General features: G+C 43.0%; 1 protein-coding gene across 1 annotated transcript in view; it reads right to left on the bottom strand.

Annotated features, from left to right (window-relative positions):
• Positions 1-2586: 2586 nt before the first annotated feature.
• The window catches only part of LOC105564424 (probable G-protein coupled receptor 158), an 85727-nt gene continuing 65108 nt past the window's right edge, over positions 2587-23205 (bottom strand). The window contains exons 5-13 of the mRNA XM_012016773.1: positions 22403-22603; positions 14652-14720; positions 10869-10978; positions 8856-9070; positions 7042-7180; positions 6118-6223; positions 5315-5482; positions 4596-4830; positions 2587-3994 (exon numbers count right to left, since the gene is read on the bottom strand). Of these exons, the coding sequence (XP_011872163.1) occupies positions 3690-3994; positions 4596-4830; positions 5315-5482; positions 6118-6223; positions 7042-7180; positions 8856-9070; positions 10869-10978; positions 14652-14720; positions 22403-22603 (1548 nt within the window). The 3' untranslated portion in view covers positions 2587-3689. The remainder of the gene's footprint in view (positions 3995-4595; positions 4831-5314; positions 5483-6117; positions 6224-7041; positions 7181-8855; positions 9071-10868; positions 10979-14651; positions 14721-22402; positions 22604-23205) is intronic.

Raw genomic sequence — 23205 nt, 5'->3', positions numbered from 1 at the left:
AACTTTTGTGTCGAGATTGGTTGAAAATCAACCCATAACACTAAGAGAATTTGCAGAAATATTAGCTTTGTCAAACTATACATATTTTGATAATTTAAAGATAACAATTAAACATTTCTTTATTTATGTACATTATTATATTATAAAATTAATACATTTATTTATTCATTCTCAATTTATCATTAAATATAAATTTAATAATAAATTTAATGATAAAATAATAAATAATAATAATAACAATACAATTGCGTTGTTGTACGTAATTAAAATAAAATTATGAGATCAGTTGTTGTCCATCGCCGAAGGTAAGGGCACGAAAGTAAATATTTAAAAAAACAAAAAGAAAAACGCACAGACAATCTGCAACATCTGTCTCGGAACAGATTTCGATTACCCAACGACAGCCAAGATAACGCAAGAAATAAGATCTCGTGAAGGACGATATGAGTGATAACACATTTCATGCCAGATTTTCGCGTTAATTGAGTTAAAACCAAAATCGATTTAAGGACTAAGTTTAGAACTCGACTCGTACCCATCGAAACTTTGCTGCGCCGTGAGCTATAAGCCTATCCGACCGACATTCTCGCGAATCGAACACTCTAATCCATCTTCCTGTACCGTTATAGGCGGTACAGGTACATTCGTCGACGCTTCCGTTCCGCGTGCGGCAAAGGGCTAATCAAAAGACTAATTCTGCCGGTCAAATCATTTCGAGAAAGAGAGAGAGAGAGAGAGAGGAGCCTCGAGAGGCCCTTTCTTTTGCGCCGGGCACTCGATAATTCAGCGGTGATATCCGCGTATTCTTACATGAAAATCAATACGGAACTACGACGGACTCTCGTCGTCGCAGGTCGTGATCCCGACGTATCGTGCAGGGCACGTATTCCATGCCTTCTCTTTTTATCGGGGAGGCAATTTGGACTGGATTGGCACATCCGTTGTGCGGACGCAGTTCGTAAAACACCGTCCGGCCGACGCGGGGTGGGCAGAAGCCAGTCTGGCGGAGTCAATGGGACTCCGCCGGAAGTACGGAGGGAATACTTCCCTTTTTTTCCCCGCTCCCCCTATCTTCTCGTTTCTTCCGCTATCTCTTTCTTCTCTCGCGTTAACGATCAAGCCGTTGAGAGTGCGGGAATCCTTTATTGGAGACGTATCTAATTGGCAGGGATACGGGACGGAATGATAAGAGGGAAAGTAGCGATTGAGCATCTGATTGTCGAGGGTCTCGAATACGTGCCGTATTAGTATGTATGAAGTGCGAAGAGACGACTCTCTGCTTCTCTCGCATCAATCCCGTGCTGCTCGAGAGGAAACCTCCGCTTGCAAGTTTCATTAAGCGAATGGCAGGTAAATCCGTCCTATAGATCTTGGACGCTGGATCCCTTAATCTGCGTCTTCCGCGCGAAATTGTCCGATTGAGTCGGAAAATCTTTGATAATCCCGACTCTTTCTGTAACCGACGCTTAATTTAACGAGCTGAGAACAGAATTTCATTGCGATCGTCTTTTCGTCAAAAAATAAGCTGTAAAAGATTAACCCGAGTCTTAAGCCTGTGATTCTCGGGAGTCTCATAACGAGCTGTTAGCTTAATAAGCTGGATTTCGGGACAGCTTTGAGCGGATTAAAAAACTATTTTCCCACAAATATCATGAAATGAGAGAGAGAGAGAGAGAGAGAGAGAGAGAGAGAGAGAGAGAGAGAGAGAGAGAGAGAGCGCAAAAATCAATTTCCATAGGAATAAATATTCGTCTTATTTATAACATTATTTCTACAAGTAAGTATTCCGTAAATTTGACGTTAATAATTACGCGATCTTAATAGTTGTAAAATATCCTTATTTTAATAACGATCGGTTAACGTTTAAAGCATAAGATTGTTATTTTGCAAAATGCAAAATCGCTCTTCAGACTTGAACCTTATTCATCTCGTCTTTATTAATTAATTGATCGATTAATTATGCATTTCATTATTTACAATACAACGCGTTGACTTAAACTATACGTACAATAAGCTACACGGCTAACGATGGTAATTATTAAAGTACAATATTTACGTCACAGCAAGCAATGTACACGCACATGAATTATTCTGTATCACTGTTTATGTAAATTGTCGTCGGACAATAACGGAACTGGATACTTATAGAAATTTGATATGTAAGAAATGCGTAAATAACCATTTTGAAATTCTGTTGACTCAAGATTAAAGAATTGTAGAAGTAAGAGTTTATAAAAAATTCCATTTGTATTTGTAAAATTCCAATTGTAGAAGTAAGGGTAAAATATTCATCTAAGATGGATCGACTTGAGCGTTTCAGGAACACGAATGTTAAAATACACGAGTGAAATAATTCAAGCGCTTCCACAGATTGAGAGTTTTAAATATATAACGATTAAAATTTTTGTAAGTTTATTGAGCGAATCATTACCGACATCTCTGCACATATCGCGTAAGATCATTAGCATAAGAAAAAGACAGCATAAAAAAATTATTTCCCTTAACCCTTTCAAGCCCAAATTGTTTTTTTTTACATAGGAGATTTGCTTCCCTAGATAAATTTTTACTTACATTTGTATTGTTTTAATTATAATCTCGGATTATAATACAATACAATAGAACATCGCTGACAAATATAATACAATATAATGTAACATCATGCGACATGGTTTAATGCACATTTCGTATCAGTTTACCCTACGTAATTGTATTATAATTACACAACGCATTTTATATTATACATTTATATGCGTATATTTAACACGTTCTTAGGAAATTATTTAAAACGGTCGTATCATTTTAATAATACCGTGCGTCATCGGGGAGCTGGAAAGGGTTAATGAGCCTTATCCCCACAACTTGCTTTTACATCAATACATAATTACAATACAGGTGCAGGCTATCTTGTGATCCGCGAACACGCTGACGAAGCACATTTTGATCTTGGAAAGCCCGTAGACCGCGATCGATTTGCTGCTGGAAAGGGCGGATTACTCCCTAAGGGTTAATGAACGGTTCATTAATGACGCACTAGAATACGATCGGTCTCGCTCGAAAATGCCAAACGACGTGATTAATCTAACGTTTCCATTTTTTCTTTGTTATTCCACGGATACTTGATATACATCAAAATATGAAAAATCGATATGTGCCGCGAGTCTCTCATTAACATGCGAACGATTATTATTCACGATGACTAAACGGTCGCTTAATTAACTTTCACTCAGATCAATCATTGTTTCAGCAAATCATTCCAACGATCTTCGAGACGTTCTTCAACATTTAAAATTTCCGACTTGTCATTGGAATTATTAATTGCTCGATCGCAATCGAGAGATTGATCAATCTTATTAATTCCGAAAAACTTCTTTCGAGTGTCGGTTTAAATTATTCATGGTATAAATTTGTGAATTCGAACGAACTGGAATTTTTTTTATTCCCCTCGTAGAATCGATTATGATTATTAATGACGAGCAAACATTTCTTCGTTAATTTTATGTTATGGATTTCCGTACTTATCGATTGTTATCAGACGAATGTCAATTTTTTTCGAAAATCTAATTATTATAATAATCATACAAGAATTTTTGACGAAGACAAACGACCAAATCAATTACTATTTAATTAGAAATGTCGGGAAAATGTGTTAATTTTCACTGTTTCTTCTTTCTTTTTTTTTAGAGACAACGTTACACGGTAACTTCCTCGGAAAACCTGCTCTTGTCGTCAAGGTTGATAACTATGGCGTGCGTCCTAGCGTGACCGGATTTACTCCTGGATTTGTCCTTCGAATCAGCTTCTTTGCCATCCTTCCCGTGACATAGTTCCCTGCCGAGGTCCTCGTGCTTCGAGGATGTTGATACGGCGATGTCTTTTCCGATTTTCCTCGACTCCGACGTCTCATTATCCTTCGACGTGTCCCGCGTATCCTTCCCCCCGAGCCCGTTTTTCTCAATACATGCGCGACATCGATTTTCACCCTGAGAACCATTTCCTAAACAAAGGTAGAATTATCTGCCCGTAGGGTTCCACGGGATGCGGTGAAAAATTAATAGATCATCCTGAACGGGTACACAAAGAGAGACAGAAAGAGAAATCAATAAATAAAGCTCTCGTTTAGACTTCCGGTTTCCACAGTAAATTTAATTTAGCCGGGCAGTTTTCGGGACGGTTTGTTTTATAATGCCGTTCATTTTTCTTTTTCCTGCCGTCCAAATCAGGAACAATTTCCCCGTTCTTGTCCCCTAATTTGCAACTTTAAATATAAATGAAATATGCGGAGACTATATATACTGCTTTGTCAGAATTTCCACTTTTTCTAATTTTATCCTCCGTCCCCGGAGCCACGATCATTCCTAAATCCGTGCCATTTTTAAACCGGAAAATTCCTCTGATTTTATTTCCGACTACTCGCTCCGAGCTCCAAATGTGTACATATAAATAAAACGTTTTTCTTCGGCTTGTGCAGAACTTTTATTGACGAGATTTTATTTCCGACTGTGCTAATCTTGAAAAACGGTTACAATGTATTTCACAATCCCGCTGACCTTTCGCGAAAAATTCAGCACACGGTTTTTTCAAAGTTTCTTCCTTACCTGCCCGGGTCTGCTCCTGACAAGCTTGTCCGAGATTAGTCTCCTTCGTCGATTTGTTGAGATCATTCAACTGAACGATGTTAGTTGAAATGGCTTGAATAGTGGATACTTGAGCCTCGATTCGATTGGAAGCGTCCAGCATGGCTGCCAGTTTGCTGGATAACTCCTGATTTCCTAATAATATGTTCTTCTCCTTTAGGATCTCTAACTGGTTGAGCAAACGACGGAACTCCTCCTGAAAAGAAGTACCCCTTGCCACCCTTATCCCACATCCGTATTCTAAAATGTACTAAAGTGCGGAAAGTTTGAAATAACAAGCGTCCTAAGACATCGCGGTTTGAAAGTTTTCGAGATTTCTAAAATTTCGAGATAAAAAAAAATTTCAAACATTATTTCTACTTCAAAATTCGAAGGTCCCGGGACTAGAATATCCTAGGATTCCAGGGTACCCGAAAGCTCTAAAGTTTTAAGCTTTAAGCCCTAAAGAGTTTACAGCTTAGTGGATTAACGATTCTAAAAGTTGGAGGGTTTGAAACTTTGGAACTTTGATTCGAACTTTCTGATTCGAAAATTAGGATAACATTAGGACGATACAATCAAAATTCACTGTATATCTAAATCCAGAGCGGATTATATTTAGGTAAGAGGAAGCGCACAGCTTCCGGTATGCTCCACAGAGACCGGGGGATCCGAGGGTTTCGGCTTACCGAGGTGCTTACCGTGACAGAGTCGCTTTCTTCGGCGAAATTACCCTGCTGAAGCGATATCGAGTTGGTCTGGTTACTAGTACCCTGCGGACGACTGCTTTTCCCCAGGAACTTGCCGGTCGCGCCGCAAAGTTTGCCGATCGTCTCCTCCTTCCCTCCGTCGCGGAATACCACGTAAGCCTTCGTTAAATGCGACGTATGTAACAACCAAACTTACACAGCGTCGGGTTTCTATTCAAGCTAGTGGGAGGACTTTGCAGTAATCTTGCAAAGAGAAAGAGAGAGCGCGGGGGAAGCGAAATAGAAAACGAAGCGGAAATTGCGCGATTTCAATCTCATTCGTGCCGATTGAATTTTAACTTTATACGATACTGCAACTTCTATTTTGCTTTTCCCAGTAAATCTCGAACAAGGAAAGAATAATTTATTTATAGACCAATTGCATTTCATCAAATATCATCCTATTCTCGTTTACCTCGAATCAAGTTTGCTCGCAAATATTTTGAAAATATATATTTTCATTAATTCTTTACAGCTGCAGCTTTCAATTGCCGATATGTTCGATATTTCAATGATTGGAGTTTCCGCGAATCTCTCGTACGAAAGGAGAACTAATTTAAATCCGTCTCAGAACTCGCTATTAAAATTGCTTCGCGGATTAATAAAAGTGCGTGACTCTAATGTTGGAATAATTTCACCGCGTATAGTGTTTCGAAATCGTAAAAAGTTTCGTTCGAGGTAATCGGCGCACTCGAGTAACAATGCGCGCGTCAGACCGGTCATATAGTAAACCTGTAATAAATAATATTTCTTACTTTACTGCCGAATATCAGGCACAGCAGCAATGTGACGGTAAGCTGGGTATGGCAGAAAAATATGATGTACAATAAATCCGGATTGGCCGGCGATTGCAGGAACAACCTGCAGCAACGGGAAAGAAATTATTCAGAGCTGTTAGCCGCACGAAGCGCTATCGTGACGTAAGAACGGCCCGCTATACCGTATGGATGTCCCAGATCTTCCGTTATTTTTATTTGTTTCTCCCCCGTCTCGTAAATTCAAATTGCATCTCTTAAATTGGAACGCCCCACATTCCTGATTGCATCAAGTTTTAATGACAGATGCGTTTGACGCGACTACCTTTTTTCCCCCCCGGATAACAATCGGACGGAAGATTTAACAAGGGAGAAGCGCCCGGGCAATAGAAGCAAAATTTACATTCCGGTTTATACGAATTTATCGCCACGGCGTGTAATCCCGGCGGTGATTAAAAATCGCGATATCTCGGTGGCGGTTTAGAAAAAAAGTTGATTATAAATTCGTCAAGGAAGTCCGCCATTAAATTGCAGTTAAGGTGGGACATGCTGAGAAACCGCCGACACAGTATTTACATTTAAAATAAGGGTCGCTCTAAATTGACTTGCATTATGCATTCCGCGGTTAAATTCCTGAAATATAAAAATTCCGAGGAATTTAATTAGATTTAAATGTAAAGGGACCTTATTGCTGCACCGCCGAGCGGTAAACTCACAACTGGGGGAATCGTACGAATGCATAAGGTTTGATAGAGCTCTCTCCCTCGCAGCGTTCGGAGAAAACGACTCGAGAACGAACGGTCTCGTATTACGAATAATTACGGGGTCGACGAAGCCTCGCGAGTGCTTCCCGGACGGTAGCTGTAATCGGTCATTTCGAATAATGAATGGAGGTAAAAAGGAGGTTTTATAGCGCGAACTTACATTGAAACGTTGAGGAAGACTGATAGTAGAAATTCGTTGTAAATCGCCATTGAAATGAATCGACTCTCATTAAACTCCGACGGAGTCTTTCTTACTACGATGCACAACCGGATGCCCCACACGAGGAACATCACCTCGACTGAAATCACGTGAAATTCCAAGTCACATTAGTCTCAATAGCCAGGCTTAATGTTTTGCTCAAAGGCCGGCGGAGTCGTAGCTAGCGTTATTTGCGTGCGTGTGGCCGGAATACTTTCTACTTCCGTTCGCGGTTCGCATACGTGCGCGAAAGTCGAGACGAGTGCCAATTTGCGCCCTAGTTACGACTCCGCAAATCCGTGGGGGAGGGATCGATGGATAGTTCGACGATCTGAGCAATTATAAGTTTTTCGAATTGCAAGAAAAAAAGAGAGAGAGAGAACCCTGGGAACTGTCAGATGTAACGCGATCAGATAACTTTGCATTATGCATTCGACGGTTAAACCCTCGAAATGTAAAAATCCGGGGGATTTGAGGAATTAAGAGCCTTCTACGAACCGCGCGAGGATGCCGATCGCGAGAGGATGCGGCGTGTTTGCGCGAGATTTATCGTATCAGCTGTTTCTTTGGGCTCTCTCTCTCTCTCTCTCTCTCTCTCTCTCTCTCTCTCTCTCTCGCTCGCTCGCTATGAGAAAAGTAATGCCTCTTGCGTCGCTCTCTGACGGCAGAATGAATGTGAATTAACTATAATGCCGGGGTACCTCCCCCCCCCCCCCCCTCCCTCCTCGAAGCCGGCTACGCGCTACACTATCCATCTTGATTTAAAATCACGTTCGGCCATCTGCAGTATTACTAAATCAATATGTGCTCACATGTGCTTCACGGACTTCCACATTGCATATTATATATGTACATTGTATTCTCTAATACGCTCTAATCCTTCATAATGCCGTATTAACTGCGCGAGCATGCATACAACGATACGATCGCTAAATGCCTCTAATTTAATGTAAATTAATTTGATATACCGCCAAGGGCAATTTTCCGTCGGGAGAGGAGCGTCATGATAGAGACTCGGTAAATATTTTACGATGCAGACAGAGGCGCGCGTATAACTGACAGCGGGGGTGGGTAATACGAACTAATGCGACCTGCCACGTATAATACAGGAACTTATGGATATGGCGAAGCCAGGGGGGGATACGCCGAGAGACGGATGCCCACTTTCACGCCTCATTTACGCGGTATGTCCCCGCGGGAGCTTCGCGCATTTTTGTCCTCCCCCTCCCCCCCCTCCTCCTCCCCGTCTCCCCCCGTTAAACAGGATTCCACTGCGCGAAAATTCGGGACGGGATTTCCCGACTTATTTATTTCGCGCACCATCCATCCCTCCCTCTCCCCTTCAACCCCTCCGCGTAAACTCGCCTCGCAACTTTCTATATTAAATATTTCAGTAAATAAGCTCCCGCGCGCGCTTCAAGGCGCTTGAGGTGAAAAGCGCGCGGAGCCCGGAAGTTTAATTCATCAGGAACTCTCTAACTTTCGATCGCATTCTTACGTGCGCGCGGAGAGGGATCGATCATTCCATAAGAGCAAAGTTAATCCAATGCCGCCTACTTTCTGCGTTCCGTGTACGCGTATATGTACCGTAGCCCCCGCGCGCGCTAATATTTCACCGGGGCTCACGATACAGCGTGCGATTACAGGAGTCCGCGGTATCGAAGGCACCGAGCGTGCAGCGCGAAGGATTAAGCGAGTCGATATCTCTCGCTCTCCGTTTTTTTTCTCTCTTTTTCCTTATTTTTTTTTTCAAAGCGCAGCGCAGCGGTACTCACGGGTAGTGAAGCTGTGGTCCCACCAGTCAGTTCGGCACAGATACGCTTTGAGATCGTCGGCGGTCCGCGCGACGATCACGACGGGCGGTGCCACCAGGGTCCGTATGCTCAGGAACACGCTGAACGTCAGGACGATGATGCCGAGCCGCTTCAGCAGGCTCGCGTCCGTTATTTTCACGGCCTTCGCCGACTTCACTCGGAAGATCACGGATATCCTGCGAGCACGACACCGCGGATCTCTCGTCGGATCCATTTTGTTTCGTTTGCGCGAGCAATTTTCGTTTTGTACTTTTTTTTTCGTCCTTTTCAGACTGACCGAGCCGTGGCTCGACGAGAGAGTTTTACGGATTTAATGCTCTAAACAGCCGGGGGTTCGCCGGTATTTTATGCAATACTTTTGTGTAAATCTAAATAGATCCATTGATATTCTACGGGCGTGTTAGCTGACGTCAATGGTATTGTTATTATTTGTTTCGCCGATAACAATAAAGCTGGTTATAAATATCGCGCGGATCCCAGCGGGCCCTCGAAAATTAATAGAATTAATAAAATTAATTAATTAAATGAAAGAATATTACGAAAGTCGCAGAAAGCTATCAATTCTCATTGAATTTTGTAAAAATTTGCCTCGACAGTTCAGTTCAATTAAATTAAGAAAGTTAAAGAGTTTGAATAAGCGTGGAAACGATCTCTTACTGGCAATTCTTCATTATAATAAGTCACGACGTTTCGGCCAGTAATACACGGAAAGAAAAGTGTAGTTGCCGTAGCTAAAAACTGCTTGTGGCAACTAAATTTTAGTTGTAAAATATGGACAGCTAATATTTAGTTGTAATAGCTAAAATATTTTGCTACTGTGCCTATTGTATTAGATGCTATAACAAATCGTTTGCTGTGGTTTAAAAATTTATAGTTATGGTAGCAAAATATTTCAAGTAAACCATGATTAGCTATGGTAGCGAAATTTTTCTTTTCAGCGTACTGGTCCTCTTCAGGTAACAAACTTACAAGTGTGCCTACAAATGTCTGAAGAACATAAACAAAATATGAGCTAAATTAAGATAAGGATTTTGCGTAACAGAAAATAAAATTAGGGTATTTTTTTAATTATAATAAAAACTTACAAGATTCGTCGAATTAGAGATATGAAATTAGAAGTCGGAAATTGTAAGTTTTTATTATATAAACAGAAATAATACCCTTTTATTTTCTGTTACGCAAGATCTTCTCTTAATTCAGTTCATATGCTTATCTGTTCTTCAGACATTTGTAGGCACTCTTGTAAGTTTGTTACCTGAAGAGGACCAGTATTACTGGCCGAAACGTCGTGACTTATTATAATAAAGAATTGCCAGTAAGGTCGTTTCCACACTTATTCAAATTCTTGATTTCTTGACTGGCGTCACTGCTATTTAAAAGTTAAAGAAGTGGCAAAATAATCGAAACATATATCTCAAAGTATAATTCAAATAAGACGCCTCGATTACAGGATTATAAAACGCGAGGGGAGGCTTTCAAGCTGATTGAAAGAGAAATGACGTCAGAACATAAATAATATAACTAATCAAATACACGTGAAAGATATATATTCGATTAGTTTTATACTATTATTATATATATAAAATTGTCACTGGCAATAAAAGTTTGACGAACGGCGTCACTAAGCTGCTATTTAAAAGTTAAAGAAGTTGCAAAATAATCAAAACATATATCTCAAAGTATAATTCAAATAAGACGTCGTGACTACAGAATAAAACGCGAGGGGAGGCTTTCAAGCTGAGTGAAAGAGAAATGACGTCAGAACATAAATAATATAACTAATCAAATACACGTGAAAGATATATATTCGATTAGTTTTATACTATTATTATATATATGTATATATATATAAAATTGTCACTGGCAATAAAAGTTTGACGAATGGAGAACGGTCCTGACCTCGACGGGACGTATAGGGAAAATGGTCACGAATGGACCGAAATGTAATGTCATCGAGAAGTGAAGTACACTTACCGCCACGTTTTGAGCATGAGTGCCCCGTATGTGAGAGAAAAGCCAATTTCTCGTAGCCATACGCGCACAGTGCACGTGATGATGTTTGGCCTGGGATACATGACTATAGTCTGCAACACAAGCAACACATGCGTACCGCAAAGGGATGCTGCGTGAGCAATTTCCGACGATTATGCGTGCGTCGCGCCGGCATCTATGCGCGCCCGCGCCCCCGGGTATTCATCCGGCCATTTCTATTAATCGTGCAAATTTTAACAATGTCCTTTCGATAAATTGCCTCGTTAGAGCGACGGCGTCGCCGCCCGCCGGAGTATGTAATTACGCAATTAGAATGTAATATTTAAAGCACTTTAGGTAGACGCCTTTGAAATTCTGACGAGAGCACTCATTGAATCGTCATCTGTGTACGCTTGTTATTTATGTATGGGTAGAGATGCAGAACGGATATATTTAACGATGAAATTGATCATTAACTAATATCTAAATAATTCACGTTTAACATAGGCGATGCGAAAATGATACATTGATGTACCGGTCGGATATTGCGGCAAAACATGAATATAATTAATAAAATATGCCATCACACATTTCACGTGTATCTCAATGCATGAGTTTCTAAGTATCTATTTTGCAGCTTCAATTTTAATTCACCATTTTCGTCCTCGAAGGTGGCAAATAAGGCGGGAAAGATAATCTTCTTTACCTCGTCGCTGCGTGTAATATAACTGAAATTATTCCTAAATCCGTTGTTATTAATATAAAAAAAAAACACACACACACACAGTGGAAATAATATCTGAATAATATGGGGAAATCCGCTATGGAAAGCACGGAGAAAGAATACAGAGCGAAAAAAGAAAACAGAATTCTCGCTGAACGAGCACTTTGGAGCGATTTTTCTTTTGTGCAACACGACGCTCTGACATCGCATAAACTCCGGACGCCAACACGGATTCATAGACATGTTAGAATTCCCGGAGACTGATGATTCTCGCAGAGAAGAAAATAAGATAGCGAAGGGAAATGATTAAAACGTAAGAAATATAATGTATAAGCATCTATCAATAATAACGAAACGTGGCGGGCGATTTTGCATAAATATACGCGTCCCCGTAATGCGCATTCGCGTCTATTAAAGATACATCTGCGTGATGAAAATGAAGAAGAAAAGTATACGCGCGATAGTAAAAAGCGCAATAAATTCCCTTCTCGCGGAGCAACTGCTGCAATTTTTCCTTTTACGCGCGCAAATTAAGCTCGAACACCCGGAAATATTGTAAAATTACGAAACGGAGTTCCGTCTTAATAAGACGCCCCGGCGCGAACGGGGGAACAGGGAGAAATTACGGGGCTGCTGGCGCGGGCACCGCAAAATTTCGACGGCCCGGTGCCTCTCGCCGACTCTCCCGGGCTGTATCGCGCGATTTACACCGGCGGCTCTCGCTCGGCGGGAGAGATATAACGCGAGAAGTTTAGTGAGAAACGGAAGGCGGTGTGCCCTCCCCCCCATAAGCGAGCAAATGACGCCCCATTAAGAATAGTACTTCGAGTTTAAGCGAAGCCATCCGGGAGTTCGTACCTCGTAAGAGGCAAACATTACGTAGGCACGTCTCCTTTCCATCCCGGCGAGCGACGAGCTTCCCCGGGTCGGAGCGCTCGAAATGTCTGCCGTGGCGCACCAGCACGGCACCAACCCCTTCACGGCCGTGCCATTACTCCAACGGGAGAAAAATCACGTCGCCATTTTAACGGAGAGGGTCACGTTGCCACTTACACGTGGCGTTCGCGGCTCGATGGCGCCCGTTTCGGTATCTCATACGTCCCAGAAAATAGCATTAGTTACACCTACTTTCCGGTGGGTCCCGCTGCCCTGGTAGACCGTGCGCGCCAAACGTCGACGTCGATTTTTGTTGATCCGAACGCCGCGAATGCGGGAATACAGAATTCACCGGGAACATACTTGTTGTCACTTTAGCTAAACTTTCCCAGTAAATTGTACAATCCGCGAGAGACGTACTGTATACAACTTTGGTGTAAGTGAGTGTCACATAACTACTTTCCTGCACAAACACCTCGCGTAAACACTGAATGCCTGTGCTAGTTTCCGTTTAATTACTACGGCTGAAAGTTCGCCATTTGACAGTTTTGCAGCGGAGCGATATACACGGGGCGGTTATTCCTGCCGATTTGCATTGTAATTGATAAATTATTAATCGAAACATATACAATTGATAGCGCGAAATGTGGAGATACATTGAAACTCGAGGCGTTCCCTGCCGCAAAATTCTTTGTTAAAGGTATTAAATTAAAAAGTCGCGCCGCCCTTCAGGAAATATGTCCGTGCAAGAAAAAGAGATTTCAAGAATAGCGGCGGATGTTGGAAAAAAAAACGGTCTCATTTACAACGCACGCCGCAAGAGCGAACCTAGACGTGATCTTTCCGCTTTTGAAATAATACGATTGCGTTCTCTAGCCGCAGCGACTGCCGTAATTTTTTGCATGAGATACCCCGAGTAATGATGTAACCGCTTGCGAGGTGGCGCGCGGTGGGAATTATCAAGCTAAATTAAATGTCCCGCGAGCCGTTAATTAAGCATCTCACACAGCGCCCGCGCCCCGCGACGACTCGAAGCAGGTATCTTAGGGTCGTGCCGGCGAAGGGCGTGGGAGATCGTAGATCGCGCATACGTGAGAGGATCCCTGGAGTTTACGTTTATACAAATGACTTCTCGCCGACGGGATCCGTTCCGGATTCGATAAAGCAGGTTTGCGAAATGCGATAGAAATTCCGCTATCAACCCGATATATCACGTAAGAACGTGCGCGGAATACGTGTCACAGCAGCTGTCACTACGGGTCAAAACTCAGAACAACCCAGAATACGATGTCTGGAATTATTTTATGCTGCTACGTGATCTACGCGCTTGACAGCGAGAGGGGTGGGAGGGGGGGGGGCGGAGGGTCAACTTCCATCACGTTGCAGGGACATGCCCCGTCTGATAATAATCCGCGTGTAATAAGCGTAACGATGAATAACAAGAAGCGTTATTCTTTCACTCTTCTGGCACTAAGGACACCCCCTTCCTTCCCTTCCCCCCTCTCTCTCTCTCTCTCTCTCTCACCGTCTCTCCCTCTTTCGTGAGAACTCACGAGAGAAATCTGATTAACGGTTTAACTGCAAAGATCTCGAATTTAACGCAGTTTAAAGCGACTACTTCATAATTCCGGGACATTTTGAGGGTTTACAGATCGCGAGGGAAGTCATAATTACAGCCGAGATGGGAAGCCGATAGATTAAGATTTCTCATGGGAATTCACGGCCGTGTGGGTACGGGATGCATCCGGGAGGAGGAGAGAGAGGGGGGAGGGGAGGGGGAGAAAGGGGGATGCGTCCCGTCCAATGATACATTCGGCACGTCCGCTTTAATTAGCAGAGCATGAGGGCCATTAATAGCTGGTGAATACACGGCGTTCGCGACCGATGCGTGCGGCGATACCGCGAATTATGCGTTATCATAATTGGCGCACGGGGCGCGTGCATATATTAGGAGCGTAGTCGCCGCGCGACAGATGCGGTTGCAACCGGCGCGTTGGGGATGCTGCGGCACAGAGAGCAAAGCGGGCTTCCGCGCGCGCGGTAGCGAATGCACGCGTGAGGAGGCTTTGTTATCGGACGCCGGCGCTACGAGACCCTCATGAATATGAAACGCCCTGGGACAATCTAAGGCGAGGCGTCGCGACGCGAGACGGCGCGACGCTACGCGACGCAAGGCTCCCACTTACCGTGCAATATATGAAGAAGGCGCCCAGGACAATGACGCGCAACAAAACCGGGCTGGCCGCTCGCACCACCTGCAACAAATCATTTTGCTCGTTCATTCACGCGCCGCTGGCCTGTGAACTCGCGCGGCGACGAGGCGGAACCGAACGCGCGTAAATAAAATCAGCGTCGCGACGAGAGCAGCGGGCGGAAGATCGCGTCTCTCCTCGCGTCTCATCCGCCGGCGCGCAGAGCCGGCGGGAATCGCAAAATCGTCTGTCAAAACCTGGCCCCGATCCACGCGATTGTTTATACAGACCGGAACTTCCCTGACCCTTTCGAGACGTTTCCAAGTTTTCGTTTCTCGAATTCGCAAACCTCCAAGATTTTCCTCGTCATACTTTTATATTCCGAGGGAAGCTTCGAAAATTTAAAGAAATTAAAAAAAACTCCCTCTCCCTTCGTCGAGACTTATTTTAAGTTATCGTTGGTTCCATTTTGCGCGAAAGTAATGTCTTTAAATTGAACGGACAGTTTTTGCTCTTTCAATTACTTACGGTAATCGGAATATGTTGCGAGCGAAGCTAATCATGTTTATTTTCAAAGGTGCTACTACGAAACGGAGAATTTCTCAATGGTATTCGGTGTTATCTGTTATTTAAGAGTATCTCCCTCCAAATGCTTTATTTATGTTGCCAGCTGTTTCCACAGCATTGTGCTACCCAAGTTTATATTCAAAATATACATGTTTGTTATACACAGGTGAATAGAGCGGGTATCTTGGCGGTCTCGCTGTTCACTTCAGTTTATTCTATTCAACAAAATCTGTTTGTTTACCGGGATTGCGATCAAAGAGCACAGTTTACACAATCCGTTTTATCAGGCACTGCGGCGTGTTTGTTTCGAAGTTAGAAAAAAGTATAGTGAAATCGGTATTTACAGTCGCGCTAAAAATATTTTTGAATATTTGGAGGCGCACTAGATATCCTCTATTCGATCTTCAAATAAAATATTTATATTTTACTCGTTTTTTTTGTCAATACCGAAAAAAATTTCAGATAAAAAATACGTAGTTGCAAAAAATATATTTTCGCAAGTTGTTGCGGGCGAAGAAATCCTACGGGGGAAAAAAAGGTGATTAAAGGCGGCCGCGGAAGTGAAATAATTTTTATTTAAACACTTTTTATTTCTGTATTCGCGGACTTTCTTAGATAACATCTTGCGCTTCGCGGAAGCAACGAATATTACGACGATACAGTTTCGGCGCAAACGCGACCTTTGAGACTATCCCTAAAATCTGCCCGTGAATCGCGAAAAAGTCAGCCGCATGCAACTTACATGACACTTTTTGCGGGGGGGAAAAACTAGCGTGGCGTTATCAGCTTGGAATATTTTAACTTGCTAACGTGCTGGCCGGCGACGAAAAAAGTAAGTTAGTTTACCGGCGTCTTGAAATATGTACACGGCGCTTTTTTACTAGCCATTAGCGGAATGGCATGCCTGTGGCCGATAAAGAAAAGCGTCGTGTAAACCGGCGCTCTCTTAACTCACAAATTACAGTTCTATTAAAGCGATCCTGTTGCGCGAAACCGCAATATTTGTGCGATATCTGTAAATTTAAATCAATTGCTTTACAACTCATAAATTATTCAACCCCCGACGGTCTGCCGAGGAAGAGAGGTCGATATTAATGAAGACGGGATACTTTGCATAATACAGTAAAACTCGTAACGCGATAATATTTAATGGGCGGCCCGCGCGGCATGTTATAGACGGGCGGACACTGGAAGCGCGACACTCCTCATTGTCAGTGGTGCATTATTGCGATCGCCAACTGAATTCTTAAAGCTGATAACGGGTTGTAAATGCGCCGCACCTAGTTTCATCCATTCGCGCTTTCATACGATATTCAAGGAACGTGCTGAAGTGAAGGAAAGGTCGCGGGCATCGCGATGGGAAATGCCGCAAAATCCGCCGCAGCGCGAACACCGGGGGGAGAATAATAGCGAATAAAGTGAGTTAAAGTTCGTCTCCCCCGCAACAAAGCTAATTTCCCGTTCGCGTGTCCCGACTGTTTCATTCGCGCGCCAGGACGGACTTATTTGTCGCTTCCGTTTCACCCCGTTCTGCACCGCCCTCCGTCTTGTGTGGATGACAAATAAAAAGACGGGAGAGGGAAAGTAAGGACGGAGGAAGGGGTGGGCGCTTTTAATCCTCCCGGGACTTACATAGGCTATTAGTGTTACGAGCGGTAAAGTGCAGTTTCCTTTCTGGCAAAAGGCGATTTGCACGAATTAGCGAAGCGGTAAGTTGAGGAAGGATGTATCCGCAGTTCGCCAACTTCTTCGGGAGACGAACGTACCCTGTAACGACCTTCCCGACGAAAAACGATCCAACCGCTTTAAGGAGTTACCTCCGAAAACTCTTTGAAGCTTGTCTTTCTTTCGACTGCATAAGTTAAAAGGCCGACAAATCGTAAGTAATTTGCCCCCCCCCTCTCTCTCTCTCTCTCTCTCTCTGTCTGTCTGTCTGTCTGTCTCTCTTTTACCCGACGACAATGGTTACCCAGTTTGTAATTAGAAATTGCAAATTCAGAATTTCAAATTGAAATCTAAAGAGCAGGAACAAACTCGCCCCAGCTGTGAAATTCCAGACATCGGCTAATGCGAATGTTGAATACGATGGTGCGATTGAAATTCATACAATTTACGGTACAAACTTGGGTATTATTATTGCATGAACTTGAGTGTAAACTTGAGCGGGATATCGCGGCAGCAACTTGCAACATGAATTAATACAACGCCCTCCGGATCGTCCGTTAAGGGGTGACTTACACGGGATTGATCTTCGGAGAATAGCATTTCAATTAGCACATCCTTAAGTGCTCACGAATTCGCGACTACCGAAACACACATGCATTAAGTAATTAATTAAAAGGCGCCGTTTCAACTCTATCGCACCCGCCGAGCCCCGGATCATTAGGGGGCACGCCGAGCCCTCGGCCCTTCGTAACAAAGCAATCTCGAAATGGAAGAAAATGATACTTCTGTTTCGCTTAAAGGATAGAGCGCGAATTCTAGGAATCCGTTATACACCCGAGTTCCATTATTCTGATTTCGATTTAATCCACGTTACGCCCGCAGACGTGGACGATTATTACGACCGCGGGATACATTATCTGAACACACATATATGTATTGTATGTATATCATGTGCCACTTCATAAGAGTGATTACGCCGCGATATTACGCTTGTAAATCGTAACTCGAATATGGAAGGACATCGAACGGCCGAATTTCCTCGCGCTCCGAATTTGTTAAACCGCCGCGCCACGCCGTTTATCTTCCAACTCAGATTTATTAATGGGGGGGCTATTAAGAGAAAGAAGAAAGCGATTATTCCGCCCGCCTTTGTCCCGTCATCTAAATCTAATTAAAACATACTCGACTTTAATCACACCATACCGTAATGAAGACATTAATTCCACTTTCCTTAATTAGCACGCGATGATAAAATATAGATGATTCGAGGCACTTTGCAATTATATTTCAATAGGATTCCCGAGTCGAAATTTTGGTACTATAAAGACACTTTTAAGGATAATTTACACCTACTTAGCTGATTATATACACTTACATGGACCGGCAATAACCTACTTTGATGACATTATATTTTTTACTGCTCCCTTGAATCTTTAATTCTCAAAATTTTCTTTAGCTCCCACTTAAAAGAACCTACTTTAATGCTAAATTGGCAAAAGTAGAAATTTCCGACACTATCAGTTTTAAAGTAGGAATAAATTTTGTACTTGTAGTTCGACCTTTTTTACTGCCACAGATCCTACTGTACAGGGTAGGCCATTTTAATGTATCCGCTGAAATATCTCAAAATCTATAAGTTTCATACAAAAATGTTTCAGACAAAAGTTGTTTGCTTTCGAGGGGGACGTAAGATGGTGTCATTAATTTGACCTTCAATAGTTTTTTTAAATGGAACCCCCTATTGTTTATTATACTATCCTTTTCTACTAATTAATATGAACAACTTTTGTCTCAAAACATTTTTTGATTTGCCTAATACCTTTTGAGATATTCAAGAGAAAATTTACAACTTTTTCAACGTTTAGCTTATGATATCTCGACAACTGTTTTTCGCAGGGAAAAGTAGTACAGGACTTTTTTTACTTGATTTAGTCTCAGGAATATGCTGTTGCAATAGCGTTCCAATTATTGACAATTTTTGTGTATTGTAACATACACAAAATTTACATACAACACAGGGCCAAAATTTCGACTCGGATTATCAATCGCGTTCTGCGCTCAAAAATTTCTCCCAAGACATCTCTATTGTTATCTCACTATTTCTCGTACACAAGATGTCTCCAAACTGCCCGAAAGTGTAACTCGAAAATGTGGGGTAAAATTTTTCTCGTATAAAGATTTAAAGAGGAATAATTTTGAATTGCCTGAATAATAAACGCTCGTTAAAAGCAAAGCTAAATATGAGGAGCTGAAACCAAATTACGAGCAAAAAAAGGGGTGTTGGATAATAAAAAGAACCGTGTTTATTAAAATGTAAAAAAATTTTTGAATCGAGAGGAATAATTGAAAAAATTGAGAAGTTAATGGCGCGTTTACGCTTCCGATATCGCGTGCATCGGACTGATTAAAAGACTCGCGTTAATCCTTACTTAATTAATACGAGAATTATATATGGTAATGCAGTCCTTTGATCCAACTAATACTTTTCCTCTCTCCCGCATAGAATCGTTTTTTACCGGAGCTTACAGGACGCCACGCGCAATTTTAATGCACGGGATTCTGAGGACACGTCGCATGTTTCAGGCTCGGATCCCATCCGAGGAAAATCAAGAGGCAGGGAGCCCCATTCTACGGGCGACGATGGCTCGACGCCACCAATTTCAGGATTACGGTGACAGTATACCACGGAAAATCTGGCCGTTTCTCTGCGCGAGATTCAGCGGGGCGACTCGTCGCAAATTCCGCGAAATTATCGTCGAAAGCGCGCAGCAGAATCTCCACCGCGACCATCTCCTCCTCCTTCCTTAACTCCTTTTACCCGCCGCTTTCAATTAAAACGGATCCGCGCGGGGAAACTATTCATGTTGCTTTTTCGCATTCGCGATGTCGCGAGTGCCCCGCAAAAGTGGGCGGTTTCATGCGCGCGGGACGATTTATGCCTATGCCCATCGACTAGCATGATTTAAAGGTACGCATGATTTAAAAAAGATGCGGCCAGGCTCCGTGTTATAAATATCTCAATATCTCAGCACCGAGAAGCTCCATCGAGTATTCAATAACGTTAAAAATGCACGGCACACATGCGTTCGTTAAAAAAAAAAACGAAAAGCGGGAACTCAAGACTGCGTAATCAACTTAATAGGAAACTAGTCCAAGGTAGAGTGGAAAAGTCGTTTTTTTCATCCATTTTTTCATATTTTTCGAAACATTTCGTAGTGCGTCATCCCATAAATAATGCGACATAAAAGGGAGCTTGATTTATTCCCCGGCTCGAGAGAGACTTTTATCGCCAGGGAATTGAAAGTTTAGGATTAAGAAGAAGGAAAAGGTTGTAAATAATAGCGGAAAAATATTTTTTTTCGTTTGAAATAAAGTCGAATGTTTTAAATTTTATTTAAAAAATATCTGTCAAAAAACCGCATCGCTCGCGGGACGATTATATTTCCTTCGTGGGCATCATTAGTCCGTGCCTTTCTCGAATAACGAAATTTCCGGATCATTATCAACGCAAAAACACGGAGGAAATTTGCCACGTGCCATTATTGCGTTAATTAGTGTCGGATCCGAGAGTACGTCTTTGATATCTAGACAGGCCGAACGGTAGCGCGGCCGCGCTTCGCCCTCGTTAAAGGCAAAGGCTGAGGTGCTATTTCACGAGCCCAAGGGCTCGGGCGAATGGAGGTGTTGGGAGTCCTCAGAAGGACTAATTAACACCTCGCGGTTGAAAGGATTCCTCGCAATCGCGCCTTTAATATGAAGACGGGCTTCAATTTTATTCGTAGAGCGTCGGCGACGAAGAAGAAAGCCCGATAGCCGATATTCAGAGTAAGCTCTTGATCGAAAAACGGATTTATCTGAATATAGAGCCGAGCGAGGATCCCCGTATCTGCATGTTTATTTACCCGTTCGATTTATTCGTCCTCGAAACTTTATCCGTATCCGTCGCGGTTGCATAATTTGAGAGAACGTCGATAATTATTCGGACAAATATCAAAATTCGTACAAACATACAATTGCGATAACGCGATAAAATTTATCGCAAACGGCGATTATAATCGGTACGATATGATATTTCACGAGCGAAACAAGAAAAGTTGTTGGAATGACCGTTCCAGATAAATTGGTTGACACCGGATTACCGGGATGACCTCCCAATCCTGGCGCGAGCATAATCGCGAGGTGTACGGGGCATCGTGACATAATTATCGGCTCGTGATACACTCGTTCATCAGATATCGTTTAAAGAGACCCTATACACAATCTCCGGTAGCTTTACACCTGTGCGATAAGGGCCTTCCGAATAATCGCGCGCGATATCGGAGGCTGCGATCTAAGCTGAACAGGATTAACGTGTTAACCTCGATTTATCCGATCGGCTGTCGCGATAAGCCGTAACGCGACAACGGCACTCTCTTTCTGCCGCCGAGCTTTTGTCACTGCGTTCAGATATCCTCCCGTTCGAAAGACTCTCTGTCGGATTGAACGTGTCGGAAGTCTAAGAATAGAACTCGCGCGGGGGAAAACGATAGGATATCACGCTGCCTTTCTGAAGCATAAATATTTATGTATGTATATAATGCGCCAGGCATAAGAGACAATGTTACGCGAAAATGAGACCACTCGCGGGTCGGGTACCCTCGAGCAAATCGAGTTTAAAATGAATAACTTAACGTGTAACGTAACTCGCGAAATATTATGAATTTAACTCATTTTTGTATAATAAATCATAATGTCGCTTTAAAGGCCGTCCAACTGCGGACGTTGCGCGGCCTTATGTTACCCCCGCATAAATAATGGATTTTCGACGGAATGTCGTCTACACAGATACCCTCGCTACGGACATTAACTTGGGCACATGTTGGGCTTTTGTCTCTCTGCATACTAGAGATTTATACCGCTTGTGGAACACGGTCTCTCTATTAGCTATCGCGACTTTAGAAATTTATTGACTCGCGTTTACGCGGAGAGACGCCTTGGGAGAAAAATGTATATATACTCCGCGTTTCCGTTCTTTGCGAACTTATTGTTCGGATTTATTTAAGCTCTGGGAATTAAGCTTTGAGTTTGCGAAATACAAAGATTGGCTCGCAAAATCCCTTCCCTGTGAACGAACGGGGAATATTCTCTCTCGTAAAATATCGGTAATATCGCAAAATATTGAAAGACTTTAAAGAAATACAAGTTGAAATCTTTTATTGCCTCGTCTCAAAGGCACGCTTAATTAAGAGGCAGCGGATACTTGCTGTAAACTGCTGTAAAAAAAACCTCCCCCCTCCCAGCTTCTGGATGGAAGAGATGAAAAGTGCGCTAATATTAATTCGCAGACTTCTCCATCAGATATATTTACCGAACTATGTAGGGCGTAGTTAAAGAGGAGCGAGAGAGCGGCTGCTTACGCGGCATGTTGTATTTATGAAAACGAGGCGGAACACGTCCCCGCTATTTTCCGGCTAAACGACGCCATCGATAGTTTGGAAAGGTCCAACGTAAAGAGCCGCCACGGGCTAACCTACCTTCACATGCCCGTATTTCCATGTGAAAAGAGCGACGGCTGGCAGGCAAGCGATGATGCAGCACTCCAGGATAAGTATCGCCGTTCGCATCAGCCAGTTGAGGGAGACGACGCAGGGCGAGCCGTCCTCGCAGGACTCGCACCCCTCGGCGCACGGCAGGCATTCAAACACCCCGCTCTCGGCATATTGGCTCTTCTCGCCCTGTTGACAAACGTGAGATTATTTCTCGCCGGGAGGGACAGTCTCCCGCAGGAATACAAAGCCCTGCCGTATCCTCGAAATTAGTTGCCGCGGCTAAAAGAGAAATTTTTCCAGCCCCGAGAACAAATACGATGCGGCGGGTAATATGTTCCCTTCCCTCTTCGAATTTCACGTCACGCAATGAACGCGCATTTCACTTCGGGCTTTAGTTGTCGTATTTACGTTCTAGTTCCGCCGCTTCATTTTAACCGCGTGCCTTTCGCCATTCAAACCGCAGCACGTTTACCGCCGCCCGTTCTTTTGTCTCGTTATAGAGATTTAGCCAATCCGCGCTACCGCGGAGGCTACGCCCTCAGCGCCCATCTACAGTGGTGATTTAAACCCCAAGCCTTAAGAAACTGACCGATCACAGTCGCGTATTCTACTCATATTTGACCGTGATTGGTCAATTTCTTAAGGGGATGCTGGAGTGATTCTGCACTTTTGCACCTTTCTAACCTAAAAACTGTCAGTTCGCGGAAACATTTGTGTAATATACAAATTAAATGGCTTACGTGTACAGATCGAAAGCAGCTTGCTATTCCGGCCAAATGAAAGAACGA

Source organism: Vollenhovia emeryi, unplaced genomic scaffold (assembly GCF_000949405.1).
Source record: "Vollenhovia emeryi isolate VEMERY1.0 unplaced genomic scaffold, V.emery_V1.0 DF939165.1, whole genome shotgun sequence".
Lineage (NCBI taxonomy): Eukaryota > Metazoa > Arthropoda > Insecta > Hymenoptera > Formicidae > Vollenhovia > Vollenhovia emeryi.
Note: the sequence above shows the minus strand (reverse complement) of the source record. Positions and strands in the feature narration are given on the sequence as shown.